At 39.7% G+C, this 15,698-nt stretch overlaps 1 protein-coding gene across 24 annotated transcripts in view; it reads right to left on the bottom strand.

The window, feature by feature from the left end:
* The window catches only part of RBM26 (RNA binding motif protein 26), a 107,754-nt gene extending 93,284 nt beyond the window's left edge, over nt 1-14,470 (bottom strand). For 18 of the 24 annotated variants that reach the window (XR_011969931.1, XR_011969930.1, XR_011969932.1 and 15 more), the window contains exon 1: nt 8,151-8,322. Coding sequence is in view for 12 of the 24 variants with exons in the window: in XM_072622148.1 (XP_072478249.1) it covers nt 8,151-8,221 (71 nt within the window). In the remaining 12 variants the exon portion in view is untranslated. Of the gene's footprint in view, nt 1-7,649; nt 8,054-8,150; nt 8,323-14,379 lie in introns of those variants that run through there. The other 6 variants (XM_072622152.1, XM_072622158.1, XM_072622159.1 and 3 more) reach the window with 4 other exon arrangements.
* Between the last annotated feature and the right edge of the window lie 1,228 nt (nt 14,471-15,698).

The raw sequence follows: 15,698 nt of genomic DNA, 5'->3' as shown, positions 1-15,698 counted from the left end.
TTCAATTACAGGAAACTGAAAAATGATGCACAAAACCACTATATTTTAGATTGGGAGAAAAAACCTTTGCATCAAAATACATCACATAAGGGTCAAAGATATACATGGAACAAGTCAAGAAAAAGCAATTTTCCAATGGATAAATGGTCAAAGGATACACAAAAACAACTCTCAAAAGAAATGCAAAATACAAAAGATGGATCTAAATGACTAACTGATAACAGCAAGAAAAAGCAATTCAATTCTAAAGTTTCGCCTTACAATTTAGAAAATCGGTTAAGACAAAAATAGAAATAGTCAATGTTGGGGGCTACATAAAGTTACAATGATGGAAACTGTAAACAAGTTCAACCATTCTGGAAAGCATTCTGCAGACATGCTAAAAAAAATAAAAGTGTCTAAAATGTTTGTGTATGTTGTTTATATATAAAATATCCTCTAATCCATAGATTCCATGATGACACACCTCCAAGGATGTCAAAGTCATAAAATAGGTCCTATGTGTACCAAAATATTCATTCACAGCATCAAAGAACTTTTTGTGGTAGCAAAAATTACAAATAAAATTTGCTGGGTGAATGGCTAAAAATCTGGGGTATATGGATACAATGGTATCATCTTATGCTGTAAGGAATAGTGAATATGAAGAATTGAGAAAAGCGTTAAGACTTACTTGAAATGAAACAGAGAAAGTAGAACCAGGAAAAACATTCATAATGATAATGTAAAAGAGTAACAACAAACCTGAATGTTGCATAATTAAAATGCTCAAGCTTGGCCCAGGAGAAAAGATGAGAAAATTCACCTCTCTCCTTTCTTGCTAATACAGGGAACTACAAATGGACAGCATTTGCATATACTGGTGAAATATCAGTTGGTTAGTTTTTCCAAAATTTTGATTTCCTCCTTTTTAAAAAGGCTGGGTCACTTGAGGGAGGAGAGCATAGGTTGAGTGGAGGATATTTCAGGGAGTGGTGGTAATATAAAAAAAAAAATCAGTTTTTTTAATGAAAACAAAATCTGCCTGCATGCCATTTGCACCCATTACTACTGGCTCTGACTTCTTGAACCAAGCAAAGTAAGTTAAATCTCTCTTGAACATGACAGTCCCTCAAATAAATAAAGAAAGCTAACATCTCCCCATTCCCCAGTTTTCTGTTCAGTCAGACAACAAGCACTGTTGGCATTTTTACTATGTTCAGGCAAAATGCTTGAGATACAAAGAAATGGGGAAAAAAAATTCCCGCCTCAAAGGGCAGGGAGACTCTCTTGGGAATATGAGCAGCTCATATTCTAATGGGAGAAACATGTGAATAACTAGGTATGTACAAGATATACCAAATAAATGAAAGTGCCCTCAGAGGGGAAGACACTAGAGTAAGCTGGGAGGACAGGGAAAACCTCCCGCAGAAGGTAGCATTTAAGGTGAATCTTGAAGTCAGGGAAATGAAGAGTGGGAAGTGAGAAGAGCATTCTAAACATGGGGCAAAGTAAAAGGCAAACAGCCTAGATATGGAGCAGCAGCTATAACTGTACAATCTACAGCAAGTAGACTAGTGTACCTGGATCAGAGAATGTATGGAAAGAAGTAAAGCATAAGACTGGAAAGGCAGGAAAGGGCTAGACTGCAAAGAACTTTAAATGCCTAATAAGACTTTTAAGAGTAAATCCTAGAAGTAATCAGGAAACACTAGAATTTAAGGGGCAACGGTGTTACCATGCTTTACCCAGTCTCTGTTTGGAAAGTTGATTTTTGTTTTTACCCAAATGTAGAACAGAAGGTCCTTCACAATCTTAAGACATATAGTACATATCTGGTACATAATAGAACATTTAATAAATACTTTCATATAAGAAGATGGGCTATTGCTGGAGGTGTTCATGGAGATCCCGGATGATGATTCATGAAGAGCCGTTATGGGGGTACAAATAAATGTTGAGGGAGATCAGATGAATATTCTCCAAACTGTTCTGATCACATACCTTTACCAGTAAAAAATCTTTAAGTACCCCTAATGTTTACATTTAATTATTTATTAGTTATGCTGCACTAATAATGAATACGTCAAAGCTCAAAAAATAGACATTTAAAACATGTGAGATAAACATTATTGATCCTACAGTCAATAAGGAGCTGACTAGGTGAGTGACGTAGTCTGACCTGCCCTTTAGGAATGTCACTTTGGCAACTATTATAAGAGGAACTGGAGTTAGTAAAGTGAAACATGTCAAAGAGGTCAGCCTGATTCCAACCTTTCCAATCTCACTGGACAGTACTCTTTCCATCTCATATTCTGCAAGCCAGGCAAGCTAGCCTTCTGTTCTTCACACAGGGTACATTCCATCTCCCATACCTTTGCATTGTCTATCCTTGCCTAGAATGAACTTCCTCCATACCTCCAACTCAGAGTCCCTCTCTTCCCTTGAAATGCAGCTCGGGTACCATCTTCAAATGAAGCTTTTCCTGACTCCTGCTATTGCTGGGGCTCTCCCTACTAAATAAACTAGCTGGTATTTAGCTACTTTGCATATTTTGCATTTATTAACTTTATATTTAAGCTGCATATTTTCACATGTGGTTGTCTCTCCCATTAAAAAGCAAGATCATTGTGAGCAGTAATTTCTTCATAAGTGCTTAAGAGGTACTTGTTAACTGGTTGTTATTATAATAATCCAGGTGAGAGATAGCAAGTGCCGAAATTAGGATAATGATTTATGAGTGGCAAATTTGAGAGATGTTGGGGAGGTAAAAATGACCACACTTTGCAAATGAAAGCATATAAGGGGCATGAAAGAGAGAAGAGTCAATAAGACACCAAGGTTGCAAAGGTTGCAAAGATAAATAGGGATATTCAGGAGGTGGTTCAGTTTAAGGGAAAGATAATGTAATTAAAATATCATCTGTGAGACATGATGTAAGCCACACATGCCTATGTGATCCTATGTAATCCTCCCAAAATGAAGGCAAGATGGGGCTCTTTCTGGTCACTCGCCTCCCTCACCTTATGAGTGGCTCAAGGGTTGACCGCCCGCTCCAGAGAGAAAAATTGTTACCTTGTGTAGTGAAAAGGAAAAGTGAGGGGGGGGGGGGAATAAAGCAGGTGTGCTTTTAATGGAGGCAAACTTAACAATCATCATAAGGAGGCAGGAAGGATGTAATCTATCTTCCCATCTTCTGATTGGTTAACCACACATCCCTTGGGGTCAAGCCGTGGCCCCACTTTGTAGACCACAAGATCAGATTATCTCTCAAGTCCTTTCTAACTAAAAGTTTAATATTTAAAGAAAAATGCCCCAAGAAATGCACAGTAAGATGCTTTGAGGTAATAGTTGGAAAAGGATTATAGAAAGATGAGGAAGTAAAGGTGGCAGTTAGTATAACTAGCCTTGTACGAAGTTGAGCAGCAACATGAAGAAAACATTAAGTTCCCCCCACTATTATTGTATAGTTCTATAAAAGCTATAAACAGTCATAAAACAAGAAAAAGAAATTAAAGGCATAGACTACCCTTATTTGCTGGTAGTAGAATTGGAAAAACCTAAGGAATCGCAAAGACACTGTCACAATACCTTCAGCAAAGTTTCAGTCTACAAAAGAAACTCTCAAAAATCAACTGCATTTCTATGTAATAATAACAAAACTATAATATAACAGAAAGTTTCATTTCAACTAACTACAAAATGCAAAAATATCTGGGGATCAATCTATGAAAGCACACAAGACTTGTATGGATTCAATGACAATAAAACTTACTTTAAAAATAGCCAGGTAGGTAGAAAAATAAAGAGATGAAGTAAGCTGATGTAAGCTAAAGTAAGCTAAAAAAACAAAAGGTTTTTATCTGTGTTTTTTATGATGAAGATCTGAGTATATCTAGAGAAAAAAATGAAGGAGTCAGTGAAGAAACTAGAACGAACAACATAATTTATGTAGTAAGGTTCCAGAAGAGATGGAAGACAAACTTTAAGCACATACTCATCAGGCACAGTGCATTTTACAATATTATCTCACTTGAGCCTTACAACAACCATTTCAGATAGGTGCTATTATTATTCCACATTACAGTTAAGGAAATGGACAGAGGTTAAGTGATTTTCCCAAAATATCACACAGCTCATAAGTATCTGAGGTAACATTTGAATTCAGGTCTTCCTGACTAGGTCCAGCACTCTATTCACTTATTGTATCACACAAGAAAAAGTATAAACCCTGGAAATGAGGCAGAATTGACTATCTTTGAGAAAAGAGCTATCATCATTCCAGAGCCCTTTGTAGATCAGCTCCTATGCTAACCACTATATGATAAATTCTGTTATGTTTCCTTAAGCAATCACTCTGTGCCAGGCACTATGCTAGGTGCTAAAGATAGAAAGACATAAATTAAACAGTCTTTGACCTCAAGGACCTTGTTTTCTATTGAGGGGAAAAAACGAATGTACATATATGCATTTACAAAATATACCTAAAATAAATACAAGGTACTTTGGGGGAGAGACTGGGAAATCAGGAAATGCCTCATGTAGAAAGTGACATTGGAATTGAGCTTTGAAGTAACTTGGATTCTAGGGGTAAACTGAAAAAAAAAGTGCATTACAGGGAGAGGGGAAAGTTGTGAAAAGGAGGAGTATGTGGATGGACCAGAGTACTTGAAGGAGAGCAATGATTAACAAGACTCAAAAGTTGCAACCAGACTATGAAGACTTTTAAATGCCAGAGGGGTCTATATTCGATCCTAGAAGTAATAGGAAACCAGTGGAGTTTACTGATCCAAGAGTAATATGGTCCAACTTGTACTTTAGGAAAATTACTTAAGCAGTGGACTGCAAAAAGAGAGAACTGAGGCAAGATCAATTAAGTAATTAATTACTGCAATACTCTAAGTGAGGGATGATTAGGATCTGAACTAAAGTAGTGGCAGTGTAAGGGGGGAAAAAAGTGATAGATGTTGAAGATGTGAAACTGACATATCCTAAAAGGTCACCTAAGGTCAGATGCTTACACATCATCCGCATTAAATATCTGTTTAACTGAATCTAGATAGAGGGCAATTTTATGGTGGCAAGAAAGGTGTCATAAATACAAGAAAGGGAGAAAGATACTGACATTGTCTCCATACAATTTCCCAGGTTAGAATCTTAGAGGCCTAAGCAGGAATCAAGTCAATATTCTCTCAGAATTCACCAGTAAACTTCTTGAAGAGGGTAATCGACTACCTCCAGGTTCAGCCTGTTCCACCTTTGTATAGCTCTAACTGTTGGGAACTCTTCTTTACACTGACCCCACTTCCTGGTTCTGTAATCTGGAGCCAAGCAAGTCCACCTCCATATAACAGCCCTAAAATAATTCAAGATAGCTATCCTTGTTCTCCCATTTTTTTCTCCTCCAAACTATATAAATATTTGAAGTTCCTTGAACTCTGCTTTGCAAGTCAGGGTCTTCAAAACTATCTTGTACCTGTGCTAGAACTATCCTGTATCCTGTGCTAGCTTCTCAAAGCTCTTCCTAAAATTAACAATGCAAACTGAACATCATAAATGCATGTGCTTCTATGAGAGCAGTCGAGGTTTGTAATCAATTTTTAGCTGTCCTGACACAGTCAATTCAAATTAAGTTTGCATTCCACTAAAAACTCTAGCTTTTTCCTTGGAACACTTGCCTAGATCCATAGCCCTCATCCTGAAGGCAGAAAGTTTTAAGGTTTTGAACTCAAGGGTAAGTCTTTATATTTATCCATACTAAGTTTCATTAGTCCATCTGGACTGTCAAAACACTAAAAAGAATGATGTTTTTTTAATTAGAATTTGTCATCCAACAAGCATTAAGTAGCACCATAAGGTAAGAGTCAAGAGGCCCAGGTTCTGACTGCAAAGGTAGTTTTGAAACTGGGCAAGTCACTTAACCTCTCTATTTCAATTTCTTCATCTGCAAAACAACCTTCATCTGCACAAACAACCACTTAAGCTATCAGCTCTAAAATTCTGAAATTATCACATAGAGCATATTTAAAGATATGAAGGACCAGGAAAAAAAATTTTAATTCTGTTAAGAAAATCTGGGTAGAAAGTCTCAATTTAAAACTACTTTTTAAAAAATCTAGGTGGTGAGTAATGAAAATTTCCCAACAATTTCTCCCCTCCTCCCCAAGAAAATGTCTGTTGTTGTTTTTAAGGCCTCTCTATGTGGAATTAAATAATAATTTAAAAAGCAAAACAAATCCAACCTTTTCGGAAAAGAATAAAATAAAATGAGGTAAATTCCAGGAATAAAAGAGCAAAAAACGGGAGCTTAAGAAGCATTAAAAAAAAAACCCAAATCCAACCTAGCATTTTCAAATAATTTACAACTTGGCTACACAAATACACCCACACATCCACTTCTCAATTACCATATCCAAAAAGAATTATAATCAAACAATAAAAACTTTATTTTATTTTCAAACTAAGTCTATACTGATAGTCCAACACACGCTTCTAATAGATTCCAACTTCTAAAGCAAGTCTCCCTATCTTTGCAGGTTTTGATTTTTTAAATTCTTTTCTTTCAAAATTAAAACACAAATCTACACAAAATATGGTACCTATCAACACTTAAGTATACACATACACAGACATATGCACAGAAATATGGTAAAAGGTTATCTGGAGACATCTTGGTAAACGGGTAGGAAATCACTCCTATAAAACAAATAATAAACAAAATAAAAAAAGGACCAATGAGATGGAAGGATGATGAATTTTGGTAGGTACTGGAAGTAAGCAAAAGAAATTATAGGTCAATACTAAAATACATCTCAACTATTACCAAAAACAATGACTGTAGAAGCTTAGTAGTATGCAGCTAAGAGTTTATATTACACTTGAAAAATATAACTTCTCTGAGACTTAAAAAAGTATAGGTAGTTAATAATTTTTTCTTCTACTAAGTCAGGAACGGGGAAAATCTGTCACGTTGACAGGGCACTTGAAAGCATAATACTTAAAAAGGAAATTATTACTGTCTGTGCTTAAACTGGCATTTCTTTTTCGCATCATTTTTTAACACTCGTTACTTGTTTATGCGCTGTTCTCCAGACCCCTACATTAAATGCCATGTCTTATATCAAAGGGTGCTTTCTCCCAGTACCCAGAACTATGTAAGTATGTGTAATAAATACTAAATGTTAACGCAACAGAAGTTGTGTGAATAAGCTGCAGGGTATTTACCAGTCAATAACCTAGTTCTCTGAAAATGGGAGGGAAAAAGCACTAAAAAATACCAAAATTGTTTAAGACACCTCATTGTTCAATACTATCAACATTTGCAGAGAAAAATTAAGTATCCTGCAACTGCTTTTAACCCTGCCTGAAAGCTATTCAAGGACAGCTGATTCTGACAAAAACACTTTGTTCGGGGCTGGGCTCTCTCCTTTTCAGATTTTCAAAGGAGCACTTCTTAAATTTAAATTTTCTTTCTTACCCAAAATACTCCTGCCCTCTCAGAACCACCCACTGCCCACACTCCTGAAAGTACCAACCACACAGCACCCCGGGTCAGAGGTCAGGAAGCCCACAGGTTGGCCATTTGGGGGAGGGAGGACCGCGGAGAGCACCGAGAGGGGAGACTTCAGAAGCAGGGTCTTCTCCAGCAGGTGGACCTTAGAACCACCTACCTGTGACACTTGCCAGCCAAGGAAAGAGACGTGGCCTTCCGGCAGGCCTCCTGGCGAGTTCAGGGAGGATGAGTGGCAGCCTGGGCACTGCAGGGGCCCCCCGCCCCGCACCCCCACTTGATACAAGGACTGTGACCAGTCCGGACCTCGGTGTACAACGGCCGCGGGCAGGAGGGGGGCAGGAACAGGGCGGACAGGGGGTGGCTGCGCGTCGCGGGGGAGGGAGCCCCGGGGAGGAGGCCCGCAAGGCTTAGGGAGGGAGCCAGTTCGAAACCTCCCAAGTCACATGGGCCGCGGGGGGGAGTGGAGGCGGAAGGTATCTAGGTGCGAGAAGCCCGGACCTAGCCGGGCCCGGCTGGGCCATCTCTCTCCTCCCCTCCCCCCCAGGCAAAATCCAGGAAGAGATAGAGGAGAAAGACGAAGGTGGAAGATGTACACACACGGTCACGCGTGTCTCGGTACCCCCCCGCCCCCAAAGGACAATAACCCCCCGATACTCACATAGGCTCGAGGGTCTTGCTGAGCCAGGACTTGAGCGCTTCGAAGTTTTCGATGATCATTTTAGAAACCATCCACGGAGGCCCGCGGCCCGACTCTCTCCCTCCCCTCCTGCCCACGCCGGGACCCCGCCGCCGCTGCCCCGGCCCCCGCCGCCTCCCCGCTCCGCGCGCCGCCGCCGCCCGCGTGGGCCGCGGTGGGCGGCGCCGGTGGCAGGATCCCGCGCGCCCCGCTCAGCAAGAAGGCACGCGGGGCGCCTCCCGAGGCCGCGGGCACCTCGGGGTGCACCCGCACTCCCCTCCCCCCTCCCGTTCCCCTTCCCTAGCCCAAGGAGCCCCAACCCGGGGCGGAGGCAGCGGCCGCGGCGGTTTCCCTGGGCCCTCCCCCTTCCCGGTTCTGCGCCCGACGCTCCCCGGGTCAGGAAAGGGGACGCGCGTAGGCCCGGGCAGCCCTCCCCGCCGCGGGGGCTCCCTGGGTCGGGGTACTGACAAAACGGAGAAAGCAGAAGAGAGGAGGACGAGGGAACGCGCGAGGATTCAATGGAAAACGATTCCGGGGGGCTCCCCGCCTCGTAGCACCCCCAAGAAGATGGCTGACGGCAAGCCTCGCGAGAGGTGATGAGATCTCGCGGTGACTGCCGGGGGACCCGCGGGGAGGAGCTAAGGCGTGGGGCGGGGCCGAGGGAGGGGACGTGGGCCGCTTGGTGGGGCGGCCGCGTTCCGAGGCTCTGAGGGGAGTCTGGTTTGCGAGCTCCGGGGATATCTTAGCAGTTCTCTGGGAGATGGGTGACGCGGGCGGCGCCGGGCAGCACGACCAGCGGCCCCCACAGGCCCCTGCCCGGGTCTCTGGAAGTGACGACGGGGTTGGGCCCAGCCCCTTCCGACCTGAAACCAGCCGCACCTCGGGGCTTTTGGGCCAGGGCCGCCGAGCCGAGGCCGGCCCCTAGGGAAGCCGGGAGGCCTGCAGGGCACTTGGGGCGCGTCTCTGGGCTCAAGCCTCGGGGAAAAGAGATGTTTGTTCAGCTCTTCCCTCCCCACAGCTTTAGGGCCTCCTGGTGAAAGGGATTATTTTAAACTGGAAAAAGAAGCCACCCGGTGCCAGGTTACTTTACCTGGAACGTGACACCCGCCCTTGTTCTGTAGGACACCGGGTCATCCCCCCGCAAGCGGACATTTCGGGACCGTGAGCGTCCTGCTAACGTCGTGAGGACGGAATTGTGTCTTTTAAAGTCGGTGTTTTCAGAGCCTCGGCGAAACGGTTGGAAATGACAGATAAAAAGGCCGATTGAACAGTTCACAGGCTAACGAAGCCTTTTAATTGGCGATGCGATGTAGGACCAGTCTCTAATCAGTGGCCAGTCTTTTGGAGATACCTTCTGACCTGTCTCCAAAACAGAACCCAGATCGTCCCCATTTTTGGAGTGCTCTATCCAGTACCCTGCAAGTCAAGTTTTACCTTTCCACTGCTTAGTAACTAGTCGGGTATTTGTAGATCTACCAAAAACAGGAAAACCCTAAATTAACATGTTAATCAAGAAATAGACAATCTCAGAAAAAGAAGTTGAGAGAACTGTGAATAAACTGTCAAAGGGGAGGGGATTCCCCCCAGGCTAGAGAGGAATTAATTCGAGCATTTTAATAGTTAATACTTACTCTACAAAAAAAAATTATGAAAAATAGAAACAGAAGGCATTCTATCAAATTCCTTTAAAGGGACAAATACGAGCCTCATAGCCAAATCAGGAAGAGACAACGCAGAGAAAACTTGATTGATTTCATTAGTTTTAAAGAGTTAGTGAAATTAGCAGTTACCACAAAGGCTGGTGCATAGTAGGCACGTAATAAATGTTAACTGAGAGACAAATATTGATGTTTTGCAAGACTACATATAGCAATGCATCTAGCAAATTCTGTGATCAAGTTGGATTCATTTCAAAATACGAAGTTTGCACAATTAATCATCTAAATTACAAAAACCACGACTTTCAATAAATGAAAACAGGCTTTTACAAAATACAGTACCCATGTTTACAACTGTTAAGAAGCAAAGGTCCTTTAATATGACGGAAAGTATGCATCTAATATCCATAGCTAGTATTATTTGCAATGGAGAAATTCCAAAAGCTTCCCCGGTAAGAGAAAGACAAGGGTGCCCTTGGTCTTCACTATTATTTTAAGTCGTTCTAGAAAAGCTGGCTAGAACAATCAGATGAGAAGAAAAATGTATAAATGCAAACAATACCTTCAGTAAAGGAGTGGGATACCAAGTAAATCCACAAAATATCACCATTTACATGTAGCAAAAACAAAAGGAAGAAATCAAAAGTCCCATTGAAAATAACTGCAAAATGTCAGGCAGTCGACCAAAGCAAAGTCAAGACACATAATGTAAAAGTATTCTTTTTAAAAGTAAAAAATGAGAAATAATTGAAGCAATAGTTGTTCCTTATTGGTTGGGCTATTCTAATATAATCAAAATTACAAGAATACCAAAATCAATGTACAATTTTAGTTCCAAACTACCAAGGGGCTACTTTGGAGAAACAAAAGGAATGGAATCTAAGGCAAATAGTGTGGGGGGAGGGAGGAGAGGAGAAATTGAGTGTGCCACAGCACTCATCTGAACCTCAGATCATATTTTAAAGCAGTATAATCAAAATTATTTGGTAATGGTTAAAAACAACAAAAGCAAATCAAATGAACAGATTAGGTAAGAAAGAATCAGAAATAAATGCATCCGATAATCCAGTGTTCAATAAATTCAATAATATAAATGACTACAAGCTCCTTGAGGGCAAGAACTGTTTCTTATTTCTCAAAACTGGGAATTTTGAATCCCCAATGCTTAGCACAGTGCCTGGCATGACTGATTTGGGGAAGAGCTACACAATTTAAAAGAACTGGAAAAACTGGAAAGCAAGTTAGTAGATTTAGACCAACATTTTATGCTACATCAATAGTCAAATATTTATTAAGAGCTTACTACTAAGATCCTGGCTATCAGGATCATCTATTTATTAAGTACAGACACTGTGATAAATGCTGGAGATTAAAAAAAAAAAAGGTTACGATTTAATGGGGGAAAGACAATTTGAAAAAGAAAGTTGAAAGAGGAGGACAGGGAAAAGTACCCAGTGGGGGACATAGAAAAGCTAAATGAGTCCAAAATTAGTGCAGCCAAAGAAGTCCAGAATGAGTACAACCAGGTGGGAAATGAGGAATACCATAAAAACTTCATAATGGACACAATACCTAATAATTAAAAGTCACACCACTAAAACAAAATTTGTTTTTCTTTAGAAAAGGATGATTTCACAGTAATGGCTATGAAGAAAGAATTTGGGGGAAAGTGTTTTTTATCAAAACAAGCTTTAGCAGTGATCACAAAGGATAAGTAATTTTAATTACATGAAATTTGAAAGCTTTTGAACAAACAAAACCAAATCAGCTAAAAAAAGAACCTTTCAAGTGAGAAAAAAAATCTTTGCATAGAATATCTGAGAGTTTAATATCCTAGACACAGACTACTAATAGAAATATGTAAGCAAGAGCCGTTCATGAATGGATAAAGGATCAAAGGATACACACAATTCTCAAAAGAAAAGCTACAGTCTTAACCATATGAAAGATTAGTGATAAAAATTCTGAGACTTTATCTCTCACACCAGTGAATTGACAAAGATGACCAAAGATGGAAATATTCACAGTTGAAATTAATTTGGCACAGAGCCTAGACCACCTAAAATGGCATCAGCCACTTAGAAGACATTGGGGACCTGCTTCAAGGAGACTAGGACTATAAATGGACATTCTACATTGGCAATCCACTTGATTGCAAGCAGCTTTTCCCCGCCATTGGCTATGTAACTAGTGTCTTTAAAACAGTCTGATTCAGAAACTCAGGTGTTTTGTTTTTTTTTTTACAGCTTTCCTGTGTGAGGATAAAGGGTTTCACTTAGCCAATGAGACCATGTAATAAAGGAGAGGGCCTTAGGATCTTTTTTCTCTTTATCATTAGATGCAAGGCCCTAAGAAATGAGTCTGGAATTTTCATTTTTTTCTGTTCTAGGTTCAGGGAGTAGAGTCTCCAATCTGGGATGGGAACTTGAGCCCCAGGGGATCTGGAAATCCAGGAATCCAGGCCAGATGTTGCAATCTAAAAACAAAGCCCTGAGAAGCATGAGTCCAGAGACACTAGTCCCTGTGGACTTTGACTTGAACTTTGCCGAACTAATGCTGTGTAGGAACTGAGCTAAACTGTGAGCCTAATTTCTAAAAGACCTAGGGAGTAGATAGGTATAGAAGAGATTATGATCTTGAGGTGCTGAGGGTGGGGGAAGGGAGAATGTTTGTACTTTTTTTTTTATATCTTAGAAATAAATATATCCCTTTGTAAAAGCTAATCCATTCTTAAGTGGTTGAATGGAACTACACTTCTAGTTACTGGAAAAAATGGGGGTAAAAACATTTAGAGGGGGTTAAAGCCTGTGGCAGGAAAAAGAAATTCCTAACTCCCTCAGGGTACCAGATAATCCTGTAGCAATAAAATGTAATAAGGCCCAGATATGAGAGTGAGGCCAGAGCAACTATTGGTAAAACTATAAATTGATCTAACCATTCTGGAAAGCAATTTGGAATTATTCAAAGAAAGTAACTAAAATGTCTATGCCCTTTCACCAAGAAATGTGGCTAAGCATAAGAGCCAAGAAGGCCAAAGGCAAAAAGAAAATGTCCCAATTGCTCCAATCTATCCATGACAGTACTTTTGAGAAACTGAAACAAAAGAGATTCCAATCAATTGGAGAATGGCTAAACAAGTTGTAGTACATAAATATAATGGAATATTTCTGTGCTATAAGAAAAAATGAAGAATTCAGAGAATTATGCAAAGCCTTACAGATATAAAGTGAAATAAAAATAAGAAAGCAATATATACAATTACTGTAATAACAATATAAGTTAAAAGTACAGAAATATGAAACAATGTCATACGATTGTAATTTTTTATCTTGATCAAAGAGAAGAGTTGTATTTCTCTCTATTCTTCATAGAGAGTAGGGTGTTATGGGTGAGGCAACTAGATGACATGGTAAACAGAATTCTGACATGGAGTTAGGAAGCCATGAATTCATAATCCTGCCTTAGATAATACCTCGCTCTGACCATGATCAAGTTTCTGGAATTCTATTAGCCTGTTTCCTCTTAAAATGACAGAGGTTGAATTTGATGACTTTTAAGGGCCTTCTCTAAATCTATAATCCTATAATCATTGGCTGTATTCTAAGATTCCATGAATATACTGGATAATTTTGCTTAACTACTTTTTATTTGTTTTTTTCTTTGTTTCAACAAATAGTTCAATGAAGGAATAACAAACCCCTTCCAATACCTTCTTTTATAGAAGGCAGAAACTGGATTCTCAGCTCCTTCCTCTACTGCAGCTCTGACTGATCTTAACTCCACAGAGCAGGACGCCTCTATGCCAGGTACCCCTGGTATTCTTACTGAACCATCTCTTATCTCTTCATATGTGTTGTTTTCCCCATTTGACTGCAAGCTTGATGGCATGGGACTGCCTTTATTGATTGTATCCTCAATGCTTAGTACAGTGCCTGGCCCACAGCAGATGCTTAATAAATGTTGATTGAATTGGATTGAATTGGGGAGGTGGGAGGGATATATTTCAAAATGAAATAAAATAAAAAGCAAAAGATACATAGTCAGTAAACATTTATTAGGTGCCTACTGTGGGCCACACACTGCACTACGTGCTAGGGATACAAAGAAAGACAAAAGATAGTTTCTATCTTCAAGTTGTTTATAATTTAAAGACATTGCAACACTTGCAAAAAATTATGTACAATCAAGCTATATTATAGGTTAAATAGGAAGTTATTCAAAAAAAGAAATAATTAAGAAAGATTGGAAAAGGCTAACTGTAGAAGAAGGTAGAATTTTAACTGGTATTTTAAGGAAGCCATTTAGATAGAAATTTATTAAAAGACTAATATTTTAAAAATTCAAATTCACTGTCACTTGTTTTCCTAGAAATCAGAATCTATTGGTCATTATACTGTAAATGAAAACGCATATTTGAATACCCAATGTACGTCTCACCCAACTGATCTTTCTATAAACTCTAAACTTTGTAGCAACTTTGTAGCAAACTTCAACTGGAACTACTAGAATTAATTCACTTATAATAGCTATGGTATACCTATACTCAAAACTACCTGTCAGATCTCCCAGTTGGCACATCTGCACCAGATGGAAAGTTAATCTTGGATGGTTTCATGATTTACCTCTCCTATCTGAACATCCTTCATAGTGAACTTCAATGAACAGTATTCTTCCTCTGCCATGACAACCTGGAAATAGGTCATAGGGAGCTGGTCAAGACTTCAAAGCTTTAGTGGCCATGACTACAACATGACCTCTGCCAGTATGTTCAGTCTTGTGTCATATGTGCCAATAAGCCTATAGAGGAGCCAAGAGGTTTATTATAAGCTACTCTACTACCCCACTGCAGCATTTTGTTTTAAAACTTTGTTCATTTATCTATATGGCATTTACCTTTAGTTTTCTCTCATATATCTAATACAACAAAGTCACTCAGTCAATTACTTTATGGAGGAAGGAGAGGTTGATCAAGCTGACTTGCAATGCAATCAAAGTGGCAGACAAAGAGAAAACTTGTTTTCCTTAGACATAGAGGACCAGACCTAGCCATATGCTTCCAGGTGACCCTCTCAGAAACTAGCATAGATCAATAGATTCCTTTCCCATACTTCAAGTGATAAATCCCTTGGTCTGCTGACTAAAGTTACCCCTCTCACAATGTATTCACACTCTGTTAGATATGTCATTGCTATGACAGGCTCACTTTGATCTCAAGCTATTCCCACCCCACCAATGCCTTGATTATGTAACCAAAGTCCTTCTTAATATGGTTCTATGAAATTGACACATATTTGTGGGAGGGTATATATATATATATATATATATGTATATATGTATATATACATATACATATATACACACATATATATAAATATGTATGCATATATATGTATACATATATACATACATATATGTATACATATACCCACACATATACCTACCTAATGTTTTCTTTTTACCTGACTAAACATAGGAGAAGTAATCCAAAGCAATGAAATTTAATTAAAAATTCCCATACACAAAAGTACACATGGTCCCAAATCTTCAAGCCAACAATAGGATAGGGAACTCTTGTGGTCAAAGCAGCTATCATTTTTAGGGTTTCAACTCAGCTGGAACATGTCTTTTCCTCAGAAATTTTCATTTGCTTCTTCCCAAAGAACTTCTGACATCATTTGCTAGGCTCCTTTCTCCACAAAACTAATGCTTCCACTAACTGCCTTGGCACTGAATTTTCTGTTAAGCTACTTATCCACTGGGATTCTATTGCCATTTATTACTCTCCCTCACAAAGAGTGTCTACAATTCTTTAATGGACCAACCTATGACCTCAGCTATTTCAGCTCCTTTATGAGGCAGACCCAGAGCCACA

This window comes from Notamacropus eugenii, chromosome 6 (assembly GCF_028372415.1).
Source record: "Notamacropus eugenii isolate mMacEug1 chromosome 6, mMacEug1.pri_v2, whole genome shotgun sequence".
Lineage (NCBI taxonomy): Eukaryota > Metazoa > Chordata > Mammalia > Diprotodontia > Macropodidae > Notamacropus > Notamacropus eugenii.
This window is presented reverse-complemented; position numbering and strand designations above follow the sequence as displayed.